The 25,854-nt window shown below is 48.2% G+C and overlaps 2 protein-coding genes and 1 long non-coding RNA gene across 4 annotated transcripts in view; 2 read left to right on the top strand and 1 right to left on the bottom strand.

Annotated features, from left to right (window-relative positions):
- The window catches only part of LOC111526405 (cat eye syndrome critical region protein 2), a 193,565-nt gene extending 184,800 nt beyond the window's left edge, over positions 1–8,765 (top strand). The window contains exons 17-19 of one of the 2 annotated variants that reach the window (XM_023192096.2): positions 3,897–5,316; positions 7,482–7,593; positions 8,266–8,765. In XM_023192096.2, the coding sequence (XP_023047864.1) occupies positions 3,897–5,316; positions 7,482–7,593; positions 8,266–8,271 (1,538 nt within the window). In that variant the 3' untranslated portion in view covers positions 8,272–8,765. The remainder of the gene's footprint in view (positions 1–3,896; positions 5,317–7,481; positions 7,594–8,265) is intronic. The other variant, XM_023192097.2, reaches the window with a different exon arrangement.
- Positions 1–25,854, bottom strand: part of MICAL3 (microtubule associated monooxygenase, calponin and LIM domain containing 3) — a 1,031,057-nt gene that overhangs the window by 631,238 nt on the left and 373,965 nt on the right. The window lies entirely within an intron of this gene.
- The window catches only part of LOC111526409, a 20,960-nt gene continuing 12,558 nt past the window's right edge, over positions 17,453–25,854 (top strand). Inside the window, exons 1-2 of the long non-coding RNA XR_002726355.2 lie at positions 17,453–17,672; positions 22,132–22,194. This is a non-coding gene — a long non-coding RNA (uncharacterized LOC111526409). The remainder of the gene's footprint in view (positions 17,673–22,131; positions 22,195–25,854) is intronic.

Consider the following 25,854-nt stretch of genomic DNA (forward strand, 5'->3'; position numbering starts at 1 on the left):
CCCGTCTCTACTAAAAAATACAAAAATCTAGCCAGGCGAGGTGGCGGGCGCCTGTAGTCCCAGCTACTCGGGAGGCTGAGGCAGGAGAATGGCGGGAACCCGGGAGGCGGAGCTTGCAGTGAGCTGAGATCCGGCCACTGCACTCCAGCCTGGGCGACAGAGCAAGACTCCGTCTCAAAAAAAAAATGGGTGGGCGTGGTGGCTGACACCTGTAATCCCAGCACTTCGGGAGGCCGAGGCGGGTGGATCACAAGGTCAGGAGATCAAGACCATCCTAGCTAACACGGTGAAACCCCATCTCTACTTAAAAAAAAAAAAATTGCCAGGCACAGTGGCTCACACCTGTAATCCCAGCACCTTGGGAGGCTGAGGTGGACGGATCACAAGATCAGGAGATTGAGACCATCCTGGCTAACATGGTGAAACCACATCTCTACTAAAAATACAAAAAATTCGCCGGGTGTGGTGGCGGGCACCTGTAGTGCCAGCTACTCAGGAGGCTGAGGCAGGAGAATCACTTGAACCTGGGAGGTGGAGCTTGCAGTGAGCCGAGATCGTGCCACTGCACTCCAGCCTGGGCAACAGAGCGAGACTCCGTCTCAAAAAAAAAAGAAAAAATTAGCTAGGCATGGTGACTCATGCCTGTAATTCCAGCATTTTGGGAGGGCAAGGCAGGCAGATCACCTGAGGTCAGGAGTTCAAGACCAGCTTGCCCAACATAGCAAAACCCCATTTTTCTTAAAATACAAAAATTAGCCAGGCATGATGGCAGGTGCCTGTAATTCCAGCTACTCGGGAGGCTGAGGCAGGAGAATCACTTGAACCCGGGAGGCAGAGTTTGCAGTGAGCCGAGATTGCACCACTGCACTCCAGCCTGGGCCACAAAGTGAGACTGTCTTAAAAAAAAAAAGAAAGAAGAAAGAAAAAAAGGTTCATGCCTATAGTCCCAGCTACTTGGGAGGCTGAGGTGGGAGGATCACCTGAACCCAGGGAGGTCAAGGCTACAGTGAGCTATGATTGCACCACTGTACTCCATCCTGGGCAACAGAGCAAAAGCATGTCTCAAAAAAGAAAAAAAAATACCATCTTGAAAGTTATGAAGTCAATTTCTGTTCTTTGGCTACATACCTGGATTTATTAAGAATGGCCAGTAGTGAGATGTGGCAAATTTGGAAGCATTTTCTTAGAAATGCTATTTAAGAGGAGTAAACATTTACTAGGGGGAGAAAATGGGGAAAAAATACATTGTAATTAATGCTTATTTCTAGGATAAATATCTAGCATGCATGTAATTTTCTTCAGTACCTGGCAGGAGAATGGAGACACCTGGACTTTAAGATAACAGATTTCTAACCAGGCGTGGTGCGGTGGCTTACGCCTGTAATCCCAGCACTTTGGGAGGCCGAGGCGGGTGGATCACGAGGTCAGGAGTTCAAGACCAGCCGGGCCAACATGGTGAAACCCAGTCTCTACTAAAAATATAAAAATTAGCCGGGCGCAGTGGTGGGTGCCTGTAATCTCAGCTACTTGGGAGGCGGAGGCAGGAGAATTGCTTGAACCCGGGAGGCTGAGGTTTCAGTGAGCCGAGATCACACCACTGTACTCTAGCCTGGGTGACAGAGCAAGACTCCGTCTCAAAAAAAAGATAATAGATTCTACATAAAAGTGTTTCTCATACCGGTAATCCCAACTACTTGGGAGTCTGAGGTGGAAGGATTACTTGAACCCTGGAGTTCGAGGTTTCAGTGACACATGATCACACCACTACACTCCAGCCTGGACGACAGAGTTGAAACTCCGACTCTTTAAAAAAAAAGAAAAAAAAATTGTTAGGGAAGAAAACCCTTTTAGTATTTCTTTTATGAAAACTCCTACTTTGTTAACACCATCTCTAGCAGAATTTTCTAATACTGATTTCAAGTGAGTTCTGGAATTAAAAGCTTTACAAGAATCCTATTTAAGTCTTTGATAAATCTAGTTGTAAATTTAATGTTGACTGAATAATGAAAAGTACAATTTTTGACTTTCATTGTATAATTTGTACCATTGACCTTTAAGGCCTGATTCAGGTAGCCTGAGCTATCTTAATAGCTCTTTAAAAGTTGTTAAGAATCTGTTACCAGGATTGTAATTTGATCACACCTGGACAACTGTCCTCCTAGAAAGATTATAAGAAGATTATTTAAAAAAAAAAAAAAAAAAGATTATTTTGGCCTCGTGCAGTAACCCACGCCTGTAATTTCAGCACTTCGGGAGGCTGAGGGGGTGGATCACCTGAGGTCGGGAGTTTGAGTCCAGCCTGGCCAACATGGTGAAACCCTGTCTCTACTAAAAATACAAAAATTGGCTGGGCGCAGTGGCTCACGCCTGTAATCCCAGCATTTTGGGAGGCCGAGGCGGGTGGATCACCTGAGGTTGGGAGTTCGAGACCAGCCTGACCAACATGAAGAAACCTCGTCTCTCCTAAAAATACAAAAATTAGCTGGGCGTGGTGGCGTATGCCTGTAATCCCAGCTACTCGGGAGGCTGAGGCAGGAGAATCTCTTGAACCCAGGAGGCAGAGGTTGCGGTGAGCCGAGATCACGCCATTGCACTCCAGGCTGGGCAATAAGAGCGAAACTCTGTCTCAAAAAAAAAAAAAAATACAAAAATTAGGCCAGCGTGGTGGCACGTGCCTGTAATTTCAGCTACCTGGGAGGCTGGGTCATGAGAATCACTTGAACCCGGGAGGTGGAGGTTGTATGAGCCAAGATCGTGCCACACTGCACTCCAGCCTGGGCATCCGAGTGAGACTCTGCCTCAAAAAAAAAATAGATTATTTTATATAGATATATACATACACTTATCCACTATTGTATATTGTAGTCTTAGTTAAGACTATATTTGTAGGTTGAATAGTAAGGTAAAGAATTCTGAGGATATGGCCGGGCGCGGTGGCTCAAGCCTGTAATCCCAGCACTTTGGGAGGCCGAGACGGGCGGATCACGAGGTCAGGAGATTGAGACCATCCTGGCTAACACGGTGAAACCCTGTGTCTACTAAAAAATACAAAAAACTAGCTGGGCGTGGTGGCAGGCATCTGTAGCCCCAGCTACTCGGGAGGCTGAGGCAGGAGAATGGCGTAAACCCAGGAGGCGGAGCTTGCAGTGAGCTGAGATCCAGCCACTGCACTCCAGCCTGGGCAGCACTCCGTCTCAAAAAAAAAAATACTGAGGATATAAACAAGCATAGGAGTCTAATAAATTAATTTGATTGGGCTTAGTAAGTTTCCATAATGTGTTAAAGATGCCTTTTTAGTTTTATGTTGTAGGCATCTTGTCTTCAAGACATGCAGACAAAATGAGTGTATTCATTCAACAAAGTGATTGAGTCTTTGTGTGCATGGACCGAGATGACAGGGAGACGGAGAAGTCCCTCCTGTGGAGCTTTTATTCTCATGGAGAGAAATCGGGTTTGGCCTTTCTGAGTGCCCGTGATGCCCTGTTCTTTCCCGTTGCATCACATTTTAGAGCTTCCCAGCATGGCCAGCGATTCTGATAACAAGCATCCCCTCCCGGTGTGTTTCACGTGCACCTGTCTAGGGTCTGTGAGCCACGAGCCATTTCTCAGGCTCTTACGAATCAGGCAACCCAAGATGAAGGACATTTCCATTCTCCAGCCCACTGTAAGTGTGGCTGTGGAGGTGCTAGATTTTACCTTTGTGTCCATGAAAGGGGTGAAAGGAAGTGTACAGGGACCCCAATGTCCTGAGCTCTTTCAGGGCTCAAACAATTTCCAGCTGGGACTTGAGTCACCACACATCCACCTTAATCTGACTCGGGCGTGTTCTTTACATTAATACTGCCATTTCAGCTACTGAATTATTTTTTCTCCTTTTTTTTTTTTTTTTTTTGCAGCAGAGCCGTTGCCTGGCCTTGAAGAGAAACCAGCAAGTGTTGGTACTTCAGAGGGGGTATACCTCAAACAACTACCTCACCCCACACCTTCCCTGCAGACTGACTGCACCAGGCAGAGCTCACCACAGGAAAGGGAAACAGTGGGCCCGGAGCTCAAAAGCAACTCCTCCGAATCTGCGGACAACTGTAAAGCCACCAAGGGCAAGAATCCCTGGCCCTCGGATAGCAGCTACCCTGGCCCAGCCGCCCAAGGGTGCATGAGAGACCTCTCCACCGTGGCAGACAGGGGCGCTCTTCCCGAGAACGGAGTCACTGGGGAAGCATCTCCTTGTGGATCAGAGGGGAAGGGCCTTGGTAGCAGTGGTTCTGAAAAGCTGCTCTGCCCCAGAGGCAGAACGTTTCAGGAAACCATGCCATGCACAGGACAGAACGCGACGACACCGCCCAGCACAGACCCTGGTTTGATGGGAGGCACTGTGAGCCAGTTTTCCCCCCTGTACATGCCTGGCCTGGAGTACCCGAATTCAGCTGCCCATTACCACATCAGTCCGGGCCTGCAGGGTGTGGGCCCCGTGATGGGAGGGAAGTCCCCAGCATCCCATCCCCAGCATTTCCCTCCAAGAGGCTTTCAGTCTAACCACGCTCATTCTGGAGGCTTTCCCCGGTATCGCCCCCCACAAGGGATGAGGTATTCCTACCACCCACCACCGCAGCCTTCCTACCACCACTATCAGCGAACTCCTTACTATGCATGTCCACAGAGCTTTTCGGACTGGCAGAGACCTCTGCATCCCCAGGGAAGCCCCGGCGGGCCCCCAGCCAGTCAGCCTCCTCCACCGAGGTCCCTCTTCTCAGATAAGAATGCCATGGCCAGTCTGCAAGGCTGTGAGACACTGCATGCTGCCTTAACTTCTCCAACCCGTATGGATGCAGTGGCTGCTAAAGTCCCAAATGACGGGCAGAATCCTGGTCCAGAGGAAGAGAAGCTGGATGAATCTCTGGAGAGGCCAGAGAGTCCCAAAGAGTTTTTAGACCTGGACAACCATAACGCTGCCACCAAGCGGCAGAGCTCGTTGTCAGCCAGCGAGTATCTCTACGGAACTCCGCCTCCGCCTCTGAGTTCAGGAATGGGATTTGCTTCCTCAGCGTTTCCGCCCCATGGTGTGATGCTGCAGCCAGGGCCTCCCTATACACCTCAGCGGCCGGCCAGTCACTTTCAGCCCAGGGCTTACTCCTCCCCTGTGGCTGCCCACCCGCCTCACCACCCAGGGGCCACCCAGCCCAACGGCCTCTCTCAGGAGGGTCCCATCTATCGCTGCCAGGAAGAGGGCCTGGGTCACTTTCAAGCTGTGATGATGGAACAAATTGGCACTAGAAGTGGAATAAGGGGACCTTTCCAGGAAATGTACAGACCATCAGGGTAAGATTGCATTTGGGCTTTTCCCCCTAAGGAAAGAACAGATGTTTATTTTATTTATTTTTGAGACAGAGTCTCCCTTTGTCACCCAGGCTGGAGTGTAGTGGTGTGATCATGGCTCACGGCAGCATCGACCTCCCAGTCTCAAGGATCCTCCTGCGTCAGCCCTTTAAGTAACTGGGACTACACACGTGCCACCATACCCAGCTAACTTGTTTGGGTTTTTTTTGTTTGTTTTGTTTTGTAGAGGTAGGGTTTCACCATGTTGCCCAGGCTGGTCTTAGTCTCCTGAGCGCAAGTAGTCATCCTGCCTCAGTCTCTCAAAGTGCTGAGATTACAGGCAGGAGCCACCACGCCTGGCCTGGATATTCATTTTAAACAGAAAAATGGCCTTAGAGATGAAGATAACAGTTAATGATCTCGGAACAAAAAAAGCGTGTGACTTATTGATATTGCGCACTCTGTAGGAAGGTATTAGACTTACAGCCCAACTTTATCTTTGAAATTTTTTCCCCTCATGAAAATGAATAGGACTTTAAATGACTGAGTGAGATTTTGATATTGTAAACTTTTTTATTTTTATGTATGTATGTATTTATTTATTTGAGATTAAGTCTCGCTCTGTGGCCCAGGCTGGAGTGCAGTGGTACAATCTCTGCTCACTGCCATCTCTGCCTCCCCGGTGCAAGCGATTCTCCTGTCTCATCCTCCTAAGTAGCTGGGATCACAGGTGCCTGCCACCACACTTGGCTGAATTTTGTATGATACTGTAAACTTAATCACCACAGTTTGAGAGCTGAAAGCAAGGCTGTGTCAACATTGCTGCCATGTGCAGACACTGACCAAGGTTAAAAAAAAAAAAAAAAAAAGCCTACACAGGAGTAGAAGAGGAGATCATATGTAGTACTGAAGTTTTACTACATACCTCGCATTTCTTACCCTATCATTGAATGAGAAAACCAGGTTTATCCAGAATGCAAGCAAGTCCCCATGAGACTTCTTTCACACATGCTTGTGTAGTGATGTTCTCGAGATCCAGTTAGGTGATCTGCCATCCAGGAAGTTTTCAAATCGATATATACAAATGAAAGTTATGAAGCGTAATCTTGAAACCAGTACCATTCAGCGTAAAAACCAGTATGCCTCGCCTCAGTGCCATCCTGTCGTCTTATTGCTAGACCCTCTCTACTATTTAACATTTTGTCATGTTTGCTTTATATGTCTCTCAATGCCTGTTTTCTTTTCTTTACTTTTTTTCCTAAGCTGTTGGAAAGTAAATTGTAGACATCATGGCCCTTAACCCTCAATACTTGAGCATGCGTCTCCTAAGAACGGACATTCCTTGGAGCACCATTTCAAAATAATACCACACTCGAGGCAAATGACAGGATCTAATAGAGAGTTTTTATTTCTCTGTCCTCAGTTGTCCCCAGAGTGTCTTTTAGAGCCATTTCTTTGTGTTTTGATTGTATTTTTCTGATAAAGGATCCCATCAAGGCTCATGGATTTGCATTTGACTGCTGTGTCTGTTTAGTCTCTTAATTTATAGCAGTTGCCCTACCTTTGTTTTGTTTTCCAAAGAGTCCAGACCAGTTATCATGGCGAGTGTTCCAGATTCTAGATTCATCACATAGACTCCTCATGTTTAGATGAAACTCTTGTGCCAGGTGTAGTGGTTCATACTTATAACCCCAGCACTTTGAGGGGCTGAGGCAGGAAGATTACTTAAGCTCAAGAGTTCGAGACCGGCCTGGGCAACATAGCAAGATCCTGTCTCTACTGAAAATAAAGAACTTAGCTGGGCATGGTAGCACACACCTGTAGTTCCAACTACTGAGGAGGGTGAGGCAGGAGCGTCCCTTAAGCCCAGAAGATTGAGGCTGCGGTAAACCATGATCCTGACACTACATTCTAGCGGAGTGACAGAGCAAGACCCTGTCTCTAAGAGAAAAAAAAGTAGATTAAGCACTTTTGTCAGGAGTATACATAGGCGGTGTGTGTGCGCGCCACTTACTGCACCAGGAGGCACAGAATGTGGAGTTCTCCCAGTATGGATGATTCCAGGCCTGATCACCGGGGTGACAAAGGCAGTACCCTCGTGACTGCAATGTCTTGTTTCTTTTGTCATTAACATGTCTTCATTAATCGCTTCTTTCTCGTGGCTGTAGAATGCAGATGCACCCGGTCCAGTCGCAGGCCTCGTTCCCAAAGACCCCCACAGCAGCAACGTCACAGGAGGAGCTGCCGCCTCGTAAGCCTCCAACACTTCCCCTGGATCAGGTAAGAGTCACTAAAAGTTAGAGCTGTTCTTCCTCCAGGTGGTGGGAAGTAAGTGTATGACATCCCTGCTGTTTGGAAACAGTGTTTTAAGGTATCTTGTGGATCCAGGAACTTTGTCTGGATCGTGCTTCCTTGGCACTTGGAAAAAGAGCAAGAGGCCTTGGAAGTCGCTTCTCACATGTCTCTTTTTCCTATTGTGATATGGAATGTGTATGTATACCAGTTTGGTGAGTATTTAAACCTCATTTTTTCCAAACCATCCGCCAACATTTTTTCTGCCATGATCGCCTGTCTGTTTTATGCTTCCCCCCTTTCTCGTTGGAGAGAGACTAGTTGGTGGGTTTCAGAGTACTGCCTCTGAGTGCTGCTTCTCTCCCATGCAGTCGTTCCCTTGACCCCCACAAAGTAGTTGTCATTGGCTGCATCATGATCATCTGTCAATGTGCAAGTCCTACTGCTGTTACGCATTGGGACTGGGATCTGAGTTGAGAAGTCCAGGACTCTAGAACCTACCCTCCGGAAGTGGACTGTAGCTAATGAAATAGAATCAAGCCATTTTCACAGATGAGGAGCTTGGACACTCTTTGGGCTTACTTTTTTTCCTTTTTTTTTTTTTTTTTAACAATGAACCCGATTTTTTGTTTTTGTTTAAAATGTCTTTGTTTCTTTCAGAGCTAGTCCAAGGAGGAAATGAGCCCCAAGCAATGGAAAGCTGCACACGAAGACTGGAATGTGGAGACCTGGGGAGTGCCCTGTCAGCTGTATCCGCGTCACCTGCTCCACCCCTTCACGGCGACCCACTTGTGCCATCCTTGAGCTGGAGCCAGTCACAGGCCCTAAAAGGACACTCCTTAGATGACTGACACACAGATTGCAAAGGTCCTCGTCCAGGGATCCCTTGCACAGCTGATGGAGACAGTCAGGCAAAACAAATGAACGTGGAGTTAATGATGACTTTTCCAAATCCTGAGACACTCTTCAGGGAAAATCACTTTAAACTTGGGGGAGGGGGTATACTCAAGAATGGAGTGGTGCTTTTAAACTTTGATGAGCAGCTAAACTCAGGTATATATTTGGGGAAGGGACTACTCGTAGTATTAATGGTTTTGGAGCTGGGTCCAGTTTACAGAATTTTCATGTTGCCTTTTAAAATAATTTTTGTTGGTGGTGAATGTATTGTACATAAAGTGGGAAGGGTGGGTGGGGATGCGGAAGAAATGGGGGTCCTAACTGGTGGGCACACAGCACTGGAGTGATTTTTATCTGTTTACAATCATGTCACACTGAATACTTCTGGGAGCTGGAGATGAGGGTAGGAAAAGTTTGATCTTGTAATATGTCACTGTGTTTCCTTAGTTGCCAGCCAGCCTTCAGGATAGCTAAAGGCCTTCCTTCCTTCCAGTCGGCCTGAGAGAAAACACCTGTCCCCTAACCACCTGCTGGTGCTGGTGTCTCTGTTGGAGGCAGAGTGCTCTCAGGAGACGACTAGAAGCTTCAGCCCGGAAGACAGGCTGCTCTCTCACGCTGGTGGCCCAAATCCTGGATTTGAGAAAGTGGTGTCCCTTCCTGATTTTACCACCAGCCCTACCGAATAGTTGTAAACCAGTATCAGGAATTGGGATCTAGAGTGTTTCACATATTAGAAGATGAATCGTCCTCATCACAGACCTCCCTGTCAGGACTGTGATCTAGAAGGCACCACACACAGCTTTCTGGCACGAATCACATTTTGTGGAAGTGACTACTCAGGTTTGTATATTTTAGTATCAATAAAGAATTGCACAGGTTTGAATAGGAAAAATGTATTCTATAGATTTACAGTTTGACTTTAGGAATTTTTCAGTATATATAGTTTTTATTCGTTTTAAGTGAATCACGGTAAAATCAGTCATGGTGATTTAAATAGCTATCAAGAACAAGTTCTTGGAATTATTTGTTGTGTCTGTGATAGGAAACCATTTTACAGTATTAAATTACTTTATTACAGCTGTAGAATTGAATTACACTGGATTCTCCCTCATTAGCATTCTGTGTTTGGTTTTAGCTGAGAGGTCACCAAAGTTAGGACCCACGTTTTAAAACTTTTGAATATCCCACAAAAGAAAAAACTAAGGAAAATACTGAAATTACAGGTCTTTGTAAAGAGTAGCATATTTTTAAGCATGCTTTTGGGACAGTAGAAGAGCCTCTACGAAATATTAATCTGCCCTAGTTTCTTATAAATTAAACTGTGGGAGGGGCCAGTAGAGTTTTTCCCTCCAATTCCAGGATTCCTAGTGAAACACGGAACTGTCATGTTTACAGTTTGCTAAACATAACGCTGTCCGTGGAAAAGGAAGCTGATCAGAAGCATCTGTGATACAGAGAAATGAAATCCAAGACACCAGTTCCAGGATGACGGAAGTTCATATCCATACGCAAACGCTTGGCCTGGTGGTGTTGCCTAGGGCTCAGGCAGATTTGAGAGTTGAGTAGGGAACACAGATGCCTCTCAGAGGTTTTACTTTTAAATTTGACGTATTTGCAAGTGGATTGAGTTTTGAGCCTGTGTTCTCACTGGATCCTAATTCTTGTTAGAAACCTATCACTGGCGTAACGTGGTTTAGAAGAGTGAAGAGGACGGAAGGTTTTCGGATGGGTCTGCCCTGTAGCTAGTATCCGCTAACATGGAGCGTTACTACTGCAGTTTCTGTGTGTGTGCAGAAGCAGGCAGGAGGGAAAAAAACAGCTAGTTTGGAGCTGGTTAGCCCTGGTCTAGGCCCAGAGAATCTGGCCACTGACAGCTTTTCTCTTTTCCTGATAATGCTGGTTTGAATCAGAGGCCTCTCACTTCTCCCTAACAGGAGCACTGTCACCGTGGGCCTCTCCCCGTGACTACCCCAGGGGCCTGGGTGGGAGTGGCTGTGAGCAGCATTTGGGCTAGTGCCCTCTTCTGCCCTCGTGGTCCTCGAGCAGCTGTGTGCGCACTGTTCCAGGTAATCCTGTCTCCTCCCTCTCCCAGTGACCGCCCCAATCAGCTGTTCCTAGAGCAGTGCTGTGAACTATACAGGAAAAGTCAGTAAATCCCTTTATCCTTAATCTCCCTTCTTGGTTTTAGACAGAAAATATTAAAGAAGAGCAATAGGAAATAGAACTACTGTATTAAATTATAACACTGTGAACAGGAGCAACAGCAGCCGCAGAATTGTCAGCCTTCCTGCATCCCGTGTGGGCAGGTGTCCTTGCATTGCAGGTACTAGTGCTTCGTCCTTTGTCCAGGGAGTGTTCTGAGCTTTCACAGGTCTCTGAAGTGCGGATCTGCTATAAGCTGCCTGGAGCTGCCAGGTTACAGAAATCCACATGACCGTGAGCTGCTGTGAACCCCTAGTCCACCCATCCTCAAGCAGGATCTTTTTCTCACCTTTTCTTCCTCCTCTAGCACTTCTCTTTCCAAGTGTCTTAAGCAGATGCAGTGTCTTAAAGCAGATGCAAATGCATTTGCCATCCTCTCCATTAGGAAAATGATGGTTATGTGATATGTTATAATGAGAAAGTAGTGTGTAAGGTGTCCTGAAAAGGTTTGCTCTCAAGCTAGAAGGACATTTCAACCTGTGGGTCGCTGTCACCTTGTCGGTATGCCGGCTCTCAGTGGTCCCCAAGAGGACGGGGATGGCTGAGATCACGGAGAATGGAAAATAGCATCGCACCTCTTTGATTTAACACCCATGACTCGCCTTTATTTAAGTTGTTAATAAGTTGTTAATAGAAACTTGTGTCCCCAAGGCCCAAGAGAAAGAAAAGATGAGCTTCTTGGGAAGATTCTAGATTTGTTTTCCCCTCAGAATTAAAAAGTAGTTTTTAATTCAGCTACTTTTTCCCCTCACTTAAAAGGTAGGAGGAGCTATTGACTAAAATTTGTTACAGTGAATGCACGTGGAGAATAAATAAGAACAACCCCTGCAGGATTCTTATTGACGTAACTTTCCATGCCACCTCTGCCTCTCCTACATCACCAGCCTTCATCAGATGGGTTTAGTTTACCTGGTCGCACACATGAGCTGCTTACCAACAGTTCGTATCTTCTTACTGAGCCCAGGCCAGATGCTCTGGAAAGGCAGGCCTCGTCATGCTCCTCTTCGTTAGGCTTAATGAAAACCTGAAGATCTGCAGTTTGTGCCCCTCAGTTCAGTCAAACCTCAGCTTTAAATGTCGATTTACTCTGGCTTGTCCCTTGAAAGTGCTTCTTGTGACTAAGCATTTGGTGTCGTTATCCCATGCCTTTTCTCTGCTGTATAGTTACTAGATTATTTTTGCTGATTCCTACTGCTGGCAAAGGATGTGTTCACGGCCTTCCCAGGCCCACAGAATCCCAGTGTTGCAGTCACCACAGCTGTCAGAAACAAGCTTGCAATCCATACCTCTTGGTTCACATTTTTTTTTAATGGAAGTTCAAATCTGTAAATACTACATTGCTCTTAAGACCTGATTTGAAATTTCACAGGAAGGCTTAATCCTACAGTCGCAAGGTAAGGACAGTTCAACAGTGTCAGAATCCCAACATGCTTGACGAGAACCTCGGTTTTCATAGCAAAGAAAGGCTGACGGTTTTCTAGCATTGTTGCCCTTGTTTGTCTGTCAGTCAGTTCACCCTCTGCAGATTCTTCATGGACCCGCATTGCAGAAATCAGTCCCATGTATTAGTGAGCCGTGTGCTGCCGGATTCTGGGGTTCCTGGGGTGTGGTGTCTCCACAGGTAACTCTCCGGACAATAGCGTCAGTCAGGATACTTCTTATTTCGGTTGAGAATGCAGAGGCTTTTATTCGTGGGCTCACATCACTGCATAGGCACAAAGAATGTGATCGCCATTTGCTGCGTGAGAAAAAGCTGGGCTCCCCATTTCTTTTTTGGCGGGTTGGACTCTGTGCCATGCAGCCATAGGACACCGAGCCTTGCGCACTTTCCCCTTGGGACAGCAGCGTTTGGGTGAATGTTACTGCGTCCCATTTTTCTTTTTTTCTTTTTTTGAGACGAAGTCTTGCTGTCGTCCCCCAGGCAGGAGTGCAATGACGTGATCTCGGCTCACTGCAACCGCCGCCTCCCAGGTTCAAGGGATTCTCCTGCCTCAACCTCCCAAGTAGCTGGGACTACAGGTGTGTGCCACCATGCCCAGCGAATTTTTGTATGTTTAGTAGAGATGGGGTTTCACCATGTTGGCCAGGCTGGTCTCAAACTCCTGACCTCAGGTGATCCACCCGCCTCGGCCTCCCAAAGTGCTGGGATTACAGGCGTGAGCCACCGCGCCCGGCCTTCGTTTTTCACGTGAAGCTGGGACACAGGCTTTGCCTCCAGGCTGGATGTTGATCCCACTTTGTGCTAGACAGACGTTTGGAGGGACTGTTCGGGCTTGGCTTGACCTTTTCTTACCTAGTTTCTCCCTCTTGTCCTGCATGAGAGGACTGACTGAACTCTAACGTCAGAACGGCTGACGAGCAGCTGATTGTCCTGCATGTGTTTTTTGAAGGGGGTGGGTGGGATGGGAACAGGGGCATGGATATTGCATAACTTATTGAAATGTTGACCCCCGTTCAAGAAACCATGCGGCCCCTTCCTTTCCCTTCCCTAGCCAGGGCTCAGGCACCTCACTCTCCTGCCTTGTGCACAGCTCCTGGGGCCCAGGTCAGTCTCCACCAACCTTGGCACACAGTGTCCGGAGCCTCTGCTCTGCTGCAAAAACAGAAGCCGTGTGAACCTTCTGGCCAGTACTGGAAAGGGGAATGCTATTTATTTTTATATTGTGTATATTTTGTCGTGGTCTGCTGATTCCCTGTTTCACTGAGAGCGACACTTACCTCAATAGTTAGTTCAATATTGTGTGTTGGATAATTTTTTTAAAAGAACTTTTTAAAAAGCTTTTTGATCCTTGGAGGTCTGTAGATTTATTTCCATATGAACTGGTTATTTTGTATAAAGTACATTCTTAAAATAGCAAGGCTCCTCTGTGTGTGTGGTGTGTCTGTCCATGTGTCATTTCCACATCAGGGCAAACCCAGACTTCATCAGGACAAAGGCAGGAACTAGGCCACAAGGCCACCGGCTAAAATGCCATCCCTCGTGTCCATTCTCATGCATCAAGAATCCATGGAGGCGGGGCACGGGTCCTGTGCACGTGAGAAAGGAATATGGTTCCAGAGAACTTCAAAACAGTCATATACGGACGGGCAGTTCTAAACCACGTCAGGGATAAAACATTCCTCACAGCTGATCCTCGCAAACCTGGCCTGGCCCTCAGCATCTCACCGGTAAAGGTGTCTGCTTTCAGAAGGTACTACACCGGAGGTGCACGACGTCTCCCCTTCCAGGCTGTGCGGTGCCTGGGGTGGGAAAGGAGTGTACAGGGGCGCAGTGGGGCAGCTGCAGCCTGGAGCCCGCTGTGCGCACACATGGCCAGAAGTGGGAGCTCCAGCCTAAGCGAGCACGCAATTTTCTACCTGCCAAGGTCGTTTATGTTTTATTTCCAGTTACTGGGAGAACAGATCGAAAGTAGCTACATTCCTAGAAATTAGCTGTAGTCTTCAGATACCAAAACTCCTGTTTTGTCCTTAAATGCAGACCGTCCCGGTTTAATGATCATTCAACTTGGGAGTTTTCGAAAGTGAGACACATTCGGAAGAAACTGTACTTTGAGTATTCGTACAACCATTCTCTTTCACTTTCTGTACGGTATTCAGTAAACTCCATGACATATTCAACACTTTATTATAAAAGAGGTGTGGCCAGGTGTGATGGTGGCTCACACCTGTCATCCCAGCACCCTGGGAGGCCGAGGCAGGCGGATCACCTGAGTTCAGGAGCTCGAGACCAGCCTGGCCAACATGGCAAAACCCTGCCTCTGCTAAAAACACAAAATTAGCTGGGCGTGGTGGTGGGTGCCTGTAATCCCAGCTACTCGGGAGGCTGAGGCAAGACAATCGCTGGAACCTGGGATGCGGAGGTTGCAGTGAGCCAAGATTGTGCCACTGCACTGTCAAGCCTGAGCGACAGAGCAAGACTCCATCTCAAAAAAAAAATAAAAACGGCGGCTCAAGTGTGGGCTAGCTTAAGTTTGCTGAGCGCGCTGAAGGCAGGCTAAGCTGTGGTGTTCGGTGGGTTAGGTGGATGCAGTGCATTTTCAACGGACAATATTTTCAACCCATGATGGGTTTATCTGGAGGTGACCCCATTGGAAGTCGAGGATCATCTGTAATTGGCTGTGTAAGTAATCCTCATTCCATAAGAATTTAACCACAGGTAGTACCCATTTCCAAACCCATGCTTAGGGCTGTCCCTTTCTAGGCAGTCGTCTGTCCACTCTCCTTGTACCCTCCAGTTGTTTGGTGTCTGATTGTCCGCACTGATACTCTGTTGTTACTGGCTAACAAATTTTTGAGCCTTTAATCCTGCTACTGTTTTAAAACTGTTCAGTTATTCTCCCATGAAAAGTGTTTCTCCGATAAAACATTTTATGCCAACCATACTTTCTTGTTTAGTAGTTGCATTTCAGTATAATTTCTGAAACAAAACAAAAATCAACTTTAAAGTGAAAAATCAGGCTGGGCACCGTGGCTCACTTGATGTCAGGAGTTCGAGACCAGCCTGGTGAAACCGTCTCTACTAAAAATACAAGAATTAGCTGGGCGTGGTGGCGCAGGCTTGTAATCTCACCTACTTAGGAAGCTGAAGCAGGAGAGTTGCTTAAACCCAGAATGCAGGGGTTGCAGTGAGCAGAGATCATACCACTGCACTCCAGCCTGAGCAAGAGTGTGAGACTGTCAAAAAAAAAAAAAAAAGAAAAGAACCCACTAGTAAACCCCAGATCAGATATGATGCTACTCAAATTGTGCATTTCAATGGATTCTCCCAGTGGGTGGGAAGAGCACCACTCTGGCCTGGCTTCCTTCACTGTCCTGTCAGCTTTCCTAGAGCCCAGTCCAGCTGCCTCAGTGGCTGAGATGGCATTAGCAGATCTACTCCCTGTGCATATCAGTAGCACACCCTTAAAATGCATGCAAACTTGGGTTCCTAACTTCCAGATGCCCTCCTACCGTGACATGAATTCCTCACCAAACAGGCCAGAATGTTTTTTCGACAGATTTAGCTATTGATAGGCTTTAATGTGTCTTGAGACAGCATTTCACTCTGTTGCCCAGGCTGGTTACAGTGGCATGGTCTCAGCTCACTGCAACCTCAACCTCCCGGGCTCAAGCAGTCCTCCCACCACAGCCTCCCAAGCAGCTGGGACTACAGGGGCACCCCACCACACCCAGCTAATTTTTTATCTCACCGTGTTGCCCAGGCTGCTCTAGACCTGAGCTAAGTGGTCCGCCTGCCTCAGCCTCCCGAAATGCGAGGAATTACAGGCGTGAGCCACTGTGCCTGGCCTTTGTTTTTTATAAGGAGCTTAGCCAGTTAGAGTGCTTGCAGATTTATCTTCTTCCGACTAAAACCAGCCACAAACATATATACCAAGGTTGGGCACGGTGGCTCAAGCTTGTAATCCCAGCACTTTGGGAGGCCAAGGCTGTTGGATCACGAAGTCGGGAGATCAAGACCATCCTGGCTAACACGGTGAAACCTCTCGTTTCTACTAAAAATTTAAAAAATTAGCCAGGCATGGTGGCAGGTGCCTGTAGTCCCAGCTACTCAGGAGGCTGACGCAGCAGAATGGTGTGAACCCGGGAGGTGGAGCTTGCAGTGAGCCGAGATGACGCCACTGCACTCCAGGCTGGGTGACAGAGTGAGACTCTGTCTCAACAACAACAGAAGAAAAAACATTCTGGCTGCAGTGGCTCATGTCTATAATCTCAGCACTTTGGGAGGCTGAGGCAGGAGGATTGATTCAGCCCAGGGTTTCAAGAGCAGCCTGAGCAAAATAGTGACTCAGTCTCAATATATATATACACACACACACACACACACACACACCAAAAGTTAGCATCTTCCACTGGTTTCCTGTTTTAAAACAGTGTAGTACGCAGTGTAAATGTGACTGTATTTTTGGAATTGTTATTATTTCACACTTGTTAAGCGCCCTGGGTAACATAGCTTACACAGATAATCCTACACAGTGAGCTTACTTAAAATAAGCATAGAAGCTAGTCCGGCAAGATTTAGGGGGACAGGAAGCTATACATTGTTACTGTAGATTAGTCTCAAAAGTTCTGATCAACTTTCTATTTTGACGTTTGGAGACATCCGTAGGTGCCTCTCGTTAAAGATCAACGTCTTTTGTTTCTAAACCAATTCGTGTTACTGGAAGAAAAGGCAGCCCAAGTTTTATCAGCCGCTTTGTGGGCTCCGTTTTGCTGTACTCTGTGTTCTCTGAGAGTGCTACTGACAGAATTGAGAAAATAACCACCCAGACGGGCTATTTTGGGGCTGATCTTTACCCTGGAATCTTCCTGGAAGGTGAATGGCCTATGTCATGCAGTTGTTATGCAAGAGGCATCATGGGCCCTCTCCTGGATGGCCCAGCAGCAGCCGCCGCCTTCACTGTCCTCCCCACAACTGCTGTTGATTTCTCTACATTGACCCTGCAGATGTTTCCCTGGCCTCATGGTGTACCCTTGGACTTCTAAGGGACCTCTGTGCATCTGTTTTGGCCCCCTTTCTGCTAGCAAGGCTCACTTCCCTAGTTGCCTTAAGCAATCTTATAAAAACCCTTCAGTGCAAAATGGACTGCAAAATACTAGCCAAGAAGGCGAAGGCATCTGGAAAATCCCCAAATTTGGCTATTGTGTGCTGAAATCCCGGTCGCCTTCTACATCCATGACATGCATATCAATTCAGGTGCCCTTGAGACTTCTGCAGGTTCGGGAGAGCATGACATGCTCCTAGAGTCCTGGATTTGGATTGTGGACAGCCTATGACAAGGATGAGGAGCCCTATTCTAGCCAGTTAAAGCCGGACAGAATTTTTAAAAGCAGTGAAGCCAGTTCCTTGGATATATCCGCGGGTTTTGCTTTGAGAAGGAATTGAGTAGGCAGTGAGAAAAGCCAAGTGCAGCCTGGCCCGTGAGTGCCTCGACAACTGAGATGAACATCGACTCACAGGCAAGTTTTCAGTAAGTATTTATTAATACCCACCGTGAGCCTTGTACTTTGCCTAGTTACTAAGAAACCAAAAGGGAGAAAAATAGCCTCTGCTCAGGGTTCATAATAAACCTGTATTGTGAATACAGAATACAGAAAAACTGGACTCTAGTGAGGTGCTAGAAAGAGAGCACTGCGTAGCTGAGATAGAAGATGAAGGAAAGATGTTTTTGTTTCCTCCCTGCAATGCAGTTGTACCAGGAGGGTGGCGTGTTGGTGTTCTCAGCCCATTTAATTTGGATAGAGCTGCGGGCTCATCACTTTGGGGACTGGCTTCATCGCTTGTTCTGTCCAGCAGTCGCGTCTTCTCGGACTCCTTGTTCCAACTTGAATTCCTCTTTTGCCCTGGCTCCACTCTAAGCTAAGATGAAAACTGCATAATTCAGAAAATGCAGCACAGGTAATTATGTCCGGTGTGATACTAAACATTTCCCAAAGGCAGCATAGATCTGCAGAAACTGCAGCTTGGGAGAAGTGACGGTGTTCCTCTCCCCACTCCCTCAGCCTGCTCCGATCATTCTCACTCACATGATCTTTTGTGATGTTCGTAGTGTAGCATGGCCATCATCTGGGAACTTGCTAGAAATGCAAATTTTGGCATCCCACCTAAGACCTTAAACTGAAGGTCTCTCTTATAACTAGCAACAGATGAAACTTGCATGGTTCTGATGCAAACTGACGTGGAAGAATGGCCCTGACATTTACATTTTGGTCCTTAGATGCAGGCAGTCTGAGCTGAACATCTTCAAATCCGAGGCATAGCATAGAAAAAAGAAAGAAAACAGTTTATATAATGTAAAAAAAATGTTTTAAAGGACTTAAGTTGACCGGGCACAGTGGCTCACACCTATAATCCTAGCACTTTGAAGGCCGAGGCGGGCAGATCATGAGGTCAGGAGATCAAGACCATCCTGGCTAACACGGTGAAACCCCGTCTCTACTAAAAATAAAAAAATCAGCCGGGCGAGGTGGTGGGCGCCTGTAGTCCCAGCTATTCAGGAGGCCGAGGCGGGAGAATCGCTTGAACCCAGGAGATGGAGGTTGTAGTGAGCCAAGATTGTGCCACTGCACTCCAGCCTGGGGGACAGAGAGCAAGACCCCACCTCAAAAAAAAAAAAAAAAAAAAAGGCCAAGGAAACATAATGAGGCCCCACCTCAAAAAAAAAAAAAAATGTTTTTTTAATTAGGCAGGTTGATGGTGTGCACCTGTGGTCCCGGCTACTCAGGAGGCTGAGGTGGGTGGATCACTTGAGCCTAGGAGCCCTCCCTGGGGATGATCTTTTTTCTGCCTCCGCAGCCTGATTTGTCACTGTGCAGACTCAATTCTGTCTTTAATTCACGTTTCTTTGCCATACTGTGACCACCCTCTTCCAAATGCCTGTTGGATGTTGCCTGCTGCTGTTGTTTTGTCCATTGGATTTATTTGCCACTGTTCCAAATTTTGTATTACTAAAATGATTTACAATGTAATTTCCAGACTTTATTTCCCATAGTTTGCCTAATGTTTTAAAAGTCCTTTCCTAGCCTTTGATTATATGTCACATTAATACTAACCTCTCCCCCTCACACCCTATTGCTGCCCATTTGTGTTTAAATGTAACCTTACTAGCTTCATTACCCAGCTTTCTTGCCTTTTTGCCGTGGTAAAATGTAACAGAGAATGTATCATTGGAAGTACGCATCTCAGCATCGTTTAGTACATTCATATTGATGTGCAGCCATCACGATCCACCCTCCATCTCCAGAACATTTGCAGCTAAAACTCTGCCCTGTTAAACGCTGACCCTTGCCATGCACAGGGGCTCACACCTGTAATCCCAGCACTTTGGGAGACCAAGGCAGGTGGATCACTTGAAGTCAGGAGTTCAAGACCAACCTGGCCAACGTGGTGAAACCCCATCTCTACAGAAAATATAAAAATTAGCCAGGCGTGGTGGCAGGCGCCTGTAATCCCAGCTACTTGGGAGGCTGAGGTTGGAGAATCACTTGAACCCAGGAGGTGGAGATTGCAGTGAGCTGAGATCACGCCACTGCACTCAGCAGTCCCCGCCCAGCTAATTTTTGTATTTTTAGTAGAGACAGGGTTTCACAATGTTGGCCAGGATGGTCTTGATCTTCTGACCTCGTGATCCGCCCGCCCTCCTTGGCCTCCCAAAGTGCTGGGATTATAGGCATGAGCCACTGTGCCCTGCCAAGTTTTCTATTTTTTAATAGAAATAAGGTCTTGCCAAGTTGAAGTGCAGTGGTACGATCATAGCTCCCTGCAGCCTCCAACCCTGGGGCTCAGGTGATCCTCCTTCCTCAACCTCCCAGGTAGCTAGAACTACACACACCACTGCGCCTCGCTAATTTTTTGTTTGGGGTTTTTTTGACTAATTTTTTAAAAAATTTTTGGACAGGTGTGTTGGCTCACACCTGTAATCCCAGCACTTTGGGAGGCTGAGGCAGGCAGATCACCTGAGGTCGGGACCAGCATGACAAACATGGAGAAACCCCATCTCTACTAAAAGCACAAAATAAGCCGGGCGTGGTGGCACATGCCTGTAATCCCAGCTTCTCGGGAGGCTGAGGCAGGAGAATCGCTTGAACCCGGGAGGCGGAGGTTGTGGTGAGCCAAGATCGTGCCATTGTACTCCAGCGTGGGCAACAAGAGTGAAACTCCATCTCAGAAAAACAAAAAAAGAGATGGGGTCTTGGATGTTGCCCAGGCTGATCTCAAACTCCCAGGTTCTAGTGATCCTCCCCCCTCAGCCTCCAAAAGCACAAGGATTACAGGCGTGAGCCGCCGCACCTGGCCTCTGTGTTTACTTCCTTGAGGACCTGCCATACTGTCTTCCACCATGGCTGCCCTGTTTCACATTCTCACCAGCAATGCACAAGGGTTCCAATTGCTCTACATCCTCACCAACGCCCATCTCTCTTTTTTTGAGCCATGCTTGTAGGTGTGACACAGCACCGCACCGCTGTTTCTGGTGCCTACTGTAACCCCCTCATCTGCAACTGCCACTTTAAGCTCATGTCAGCTGCCAAACTTCTCTTCCCTCCCCTGTCTTCTTACCCCCTACTTTTAACACTCAGTGGGGGGATAATGTATCTTCCTCCTGCTGATGCGTGCTTCAGATCTGATGCCCGCCTCTGACATGTTTAATCACCTGCCAAGCCCTACAGAATCGTCACAGAAACCATTTGCACCTCTTCCCTTCTGTGAGCAGGCTGTCTTTGTTTGAGATGGAGCCTCGCTCTTGTTCCTCAGGCTGGAGTGCAGTGGCACAATCTTAGCTCACTGCAAGCTCCTCCTCCTGAGTTCACACCATTCTCCTGCCTCAGCCTCCCAAACAGCTGGGACTACAGGCACCCGCCACCACGCCTGGGTAATTTTTTGTACTTTTAGTAGAGGCGGGGTTTCACCATGTTAGCCAGGATGGTCTCGATCTCGTGACCTCGTGATCCACCCGCCTCGGCCTCCCAAAGTGCTGGGATTACAGGCATGAGCCACCACGCCCGGCCCTCTTCTTCTTACACTTGTAACATTCTTAAGAGTGGAGAATGTGCCAAAACTACATTGCAGCCCTTCTGCAGCTGAGCACATGATAGCCCCTAACAAAATACAAATACAAAATGAACGGAAAGGCCGGGCGCGGTGGCTCAAGCCTGTAATCCCAGCACTTTGGGAGGCCGAGGCGGGCTGATCACGAGGTCAGGAGATCGAGACCATCCTGGCTAACACGGTGAAACCCCGTCTCTACTAAAAACATACAAAAAACTAGCCGGGCGAGGTGGTGGGCGTCTGTAGTCCCAGCTACTCCAGAGGCTAAGGCAGGAGAATGGCGGAAACCCGGGAGGCGGAGCTTGCAATGAGCTGAGATCCGGCCACTGCACTCCAGCCTGGGTGGCAGAGTGAGACTCCGTCTCAAAAAAAAAAAAAAAAAATGAACGGAAAATGTATTCCTGCAGGGAGGGTGCCTCCCAGGATCATTGAAATAGCCGGTTATCAGCAGTAAGAAAAGTGCATGAGACTGAGAAGCAGAGATTTGCTTCTGGCACCAAATGTCTTGCAGAAGTGTTTGCATTGCATTGATTTTCAGTGTTTGTCTTCCTCCCTGGCTTCCAGGTCTCTCAGTGGGCGGTGAATCTCCCCTCACCCGCAAGCTGCCTTGTTAAAATCTTTTCCCAGCCTGGACTTTTGTCCGAGTCATATTAGCAACCAAGTAAACAGCAACCTGCTTGCCACCTGGGGAGGTACAGCGTGGCTTGACTGGCTAGTAGCCTCTTTGGGTTTTGCTTCAAACCCAACCTATTTGAAGGTGCAGTGTGCGGTGAGAGTCTGGAAGCCTGCAGCAGGGATGAGGGGGATGCAGAGGGAGGGAAACCGACCACAGAAGGGAAAACCAGCCCAGGCTGGCTGGCACTGAGAGCCACCTCTCCCTGCAGCTCAGCAGCGATCTGGACTGTATCCTGGGTTCCAGAAAAGGCAGAGGTTCTTGCCGAAAGCAGGTAAGTGTCTTGTCTGTCTGCATCCAGCTAAGAGTTGGCAGGAAAAGACTATTCTAGCAAATCAACAGGGACACTCATCCCATTTGTTGGACAGAGTCAGAAGGGGTGGGCACGAGGAAGTGGCCTCCCCTGACTGTGGGCTATCCCAGGCAACATCCAAGCCAGGAAGCAAGTGATTTTCTTGGCAATAAGTCAAGAACTGGCTCCTGACTAGTAGAGTGAGGGACTCATTCCTGGGAATACTCACCCTTGCTCTGCTAATAAAAGGAGATAGGTGGGGACGTGGTCCTCACCCTGAGGCCCCCAACCCAGCCCCTCACAGCAGGAAGAATGAAGCACAGCCCTACAGTGGAGCCGGCGGTGTCGTGACAGGTCTGACGGCAAAGTCAGCGGGGAAGTCATTGTGGCCCCTTGATTCAAGGATGCTTACTGGATGCCTCTGCACCACGGCCAGGATACTGCCCCGAGACTTTTTTTTTCTTTTTTCCTTGAGACAGTTTTACTCTGTTGCCCAGGCTGGAGTGCAGTGGCTTGATGTCGGCTCACCGCAACCTCCGCCTCCCGGGTTCAAGCAATTCTCCTGCCTCAGCCTCCCGAGTAGCTGGGATTACAGGCACCCGCCACCATGCCTGGCTAATTTCTTTTCTATTAGTAGAGATGGGGTTTCAGCATGTGGGCCGGGCTGGTCTCGAACTCCTGGCCTCAGGTGATCTGCCCACCTTGGCCTCCCAAAGTGCTAGGATTACAGGCGTGTGCCACCACGCCTGGCCTCAAGACCGTCTTAACTCACAAATAACCGGTAATTTTAATGGGGAAGCAAGTCAGTGTCAATGTAATGCGGTAAGTGCTGCAACTGAATATTCGATGGGATAACAGCAGCGGGCTCCTAGCCAAGAATGGGGGGACTCCGGAAAGGCGTGTGGGAGGAGGTGACGTCTGAGCTGGAGCCCAATGAACATTTGTAAATCACTGGGTTTGGACGCAGAAAGAGTGTCCTGGGTGAAGGGGACAGTATGTGCAAGACTTAGATGCAAGACTGACGTGTTCTGAAAGCAAGAGTTGAAAGCAGGGATGAGGGAGAGGAAAACCAGGGCAGGTTGTACTGGAGTGGGAGCCTGACCCAAGAGCCTCGGGAAGGCAGCAGGCCCAAAACTGCCCCCGCGCCCCTTCACCCACTTGGCAGTCCGGAAGGTGGATTTGAGGGCAATAAGGCTGAAGGCAAGGAGCTGAGTTAGGAGCTCTCAGGCATCCCGGGGGACAATCGGTGGTGATCTAGCACTGGCTGCACAGAAGGGAAAGCCAGAGGAGTCCAGCCAAGGGAATGGGACGTTTTTAAATGGGAAGAGCGAAAAGTGGTGTGATCTGGGGAGCTTGGAAAACTCTAGCACGCTCCTCCCTGCAGCTCACCAGCTAGTATCGTTTCTCTAAATAGTGTGTCTTGTTCACAGCGTGATCCTCAGTTACAGTGTATTAAGAATCACTTTTCCGGCCGGGCGTAGTGGTTCCGGCCTGTAATTCCAGCACTTTGGGAGGCCGAGGTGGGCGGATCACTTGAGGCTGACGAGTTCCAGACCATCCTGGACAACAGGGTAAAACCCCATCTCTACTAAAAATGCAAAAATTAGCCGGGCATGATGGAGCGTGCCTGTAATCCCAGCACTTTGAGTGGTTGAAGTGGGATTATTGCTTGAGCCCAGGCGTTCACGACAAGCCTTAGCAACATGGCGAAACCCCATCTCTACAAGTAATTTTTTTTTTTTTTTATTTTGAGACAGAGTCCCACTCTGTCACCCAGAGTGGAGTGCAGTGGCGTGATCTCGGCTTACTGCAAACTCCGCCTCCCAGGTTCATGCCATTCTCCTGCCTCAGCCTCATGAGTAGCTGGGACTACAGGCACCTGCCACCACGCCCGGCTAATTTTTTGTATTTTTAGCAGAGATGGGGTTTCACTGTGTTAGCCAGAATGGTCTTGATCTCCTGACCTCATGGTCCGTTCACCTCAGCCTCCCAAAGTGCTGGGATACAGGAGTGAGCCACCGCACCTGGCCTACAAATAATTTTTAAAAAATTAGCTGGGCGTGATGGTGCACACCTGTAGTCTCAACAACTCAGGAGGCTGGGGTGGGAGGATCCCTTGAGCCAGGAAAGTTGAGGCTGCAGTGAGCCAAGATCATGCCACTGCACTCCAGCCTGGGTAACACAGCAAGACCTTTTACAATGTTCTGTACCTTCTGGATTTTCTAATTTTTTTTTTCTCTTACTTTAAGCACTTTAAGAAAGGGAACACATGTTCATTAGTAACAAAAAGTAATGGATCATTCCCGTTAGCTCATTATCTTCTAGCAAAACAGGGTGGGCCACAGGTGAGTTCTGGTGGTGGGATTCAGGCGGGGTGGCCGGAGCAGCCTCTGAGTGCTGCTGGGTGGTGAGATCAGTTGACGGTGACGCGCCTCCTCTCTGACTTCCTCCCCACTTCCTCCCAAAACTGTCTGCTTCTGACTCCACGCCAAAACCATCTTTAGCCACCTCCACGCTTGAAAACTAGAGTCTGGAGTGGTGAGAAGGTAGGACTCGGTGTCTGGAAATACTCCTGGCAACGCAGCACCTGGGCGCTGGAGGACTAGCCCAGGGCCAACCACAGCAGCATGGTGTCTACACAGTTGAGGGGTTCTTTCCGCCAAGCCGGTGTGCCTGCTGGCTGACTTCCCTCCCACAGTGCTGAGGAGCGAGTTCCTGAAGCCCCCGTGACCCCATCTCTCTCCTTCCCTACAGGCAGCTTCGATTCCTAACTCGCATCCTTCATTCCGCAGAGCGGAGACAGCTCCATGGTTCTTACCTGCCTTTCAGCCCTGCACAGTCACCAAGGCCAGGCCTTTTTGTTCTCTATAAAGTTCTCTCCCAGAAACCCTTGTTCTCTAGGCTTTTTCTCTCACCCCTCCCTCTCCACTTCATTGTTTTACTGTGAAGTGTCTCCTAATTGGCCTCTCACTGACCGCCCTCAACCCATTCTTCCAGAAGAATTGTCCTCATACCACATTCAGTGCGGTATTTTCCCCCTTAAAAGCATTCAGCGTGGCCAGGCAGTGGCTCATGCCTGTAATCCCAACACTTCAGAAGGTGGAGACGTGTGGATCAGCTGAGCACAGGAGTTCAAGACCAGCCTGGGCAACATAGCAAAACCCCATCTCTACAAAAAAAGTTTTTAAAAAATTAGCCTGGCATGGTGGCATACACCTGTGATTCCAACTACTTGGGAGGCTGAGCTGGGAGGATCGCTTGAGCCTGGGAAGTGGAGGTTGCAGGGAGCTGAGACTGCGCCACTGCACTCCAGCCTGGGCGACAGACCCAGATCTTGTCCCCCTGAAAAAAAGAAGTATTCAGTGTTTTGTTACTGTCTACAGGATCACATTTAAAAATTCACTTTTCATGTGTGAAAATGCCAATCGAAAAGAAAACAAAAGAAATGCCCTTTTAGGAGGGCACATACTGTCTCTAGCCACCCAGGCTCCACGCGTATGGTCTAACCTTCCTTTGCTGCCTCCTTCCCACAATTCTGTTCCCTGAACCCTCTGCTCACACCACGCCCACATCCAGGCTCTGCACACCCCTCCTTCTGCTTTTCAATGCTTCCTTTTTTTTTTTTTTTTTTTTTTTTTTTTT

Source organism: Piliocolobus tephrosceles, chromosome 19 (genome assembly GCF_002776525.5).
Source record: "Piliocolobus tephrosceles isolate RC106 chromosome 19, ASM277652v3, whole genome shotgun sequence".
In the NCBI taxonomy this organism is placed as follows: Eukaryota; Metazoa; Chordata; class Mammalia; order Primates; family Cercopithecidae; genus Piliocolobus; species Piliocolobus tephrosceles.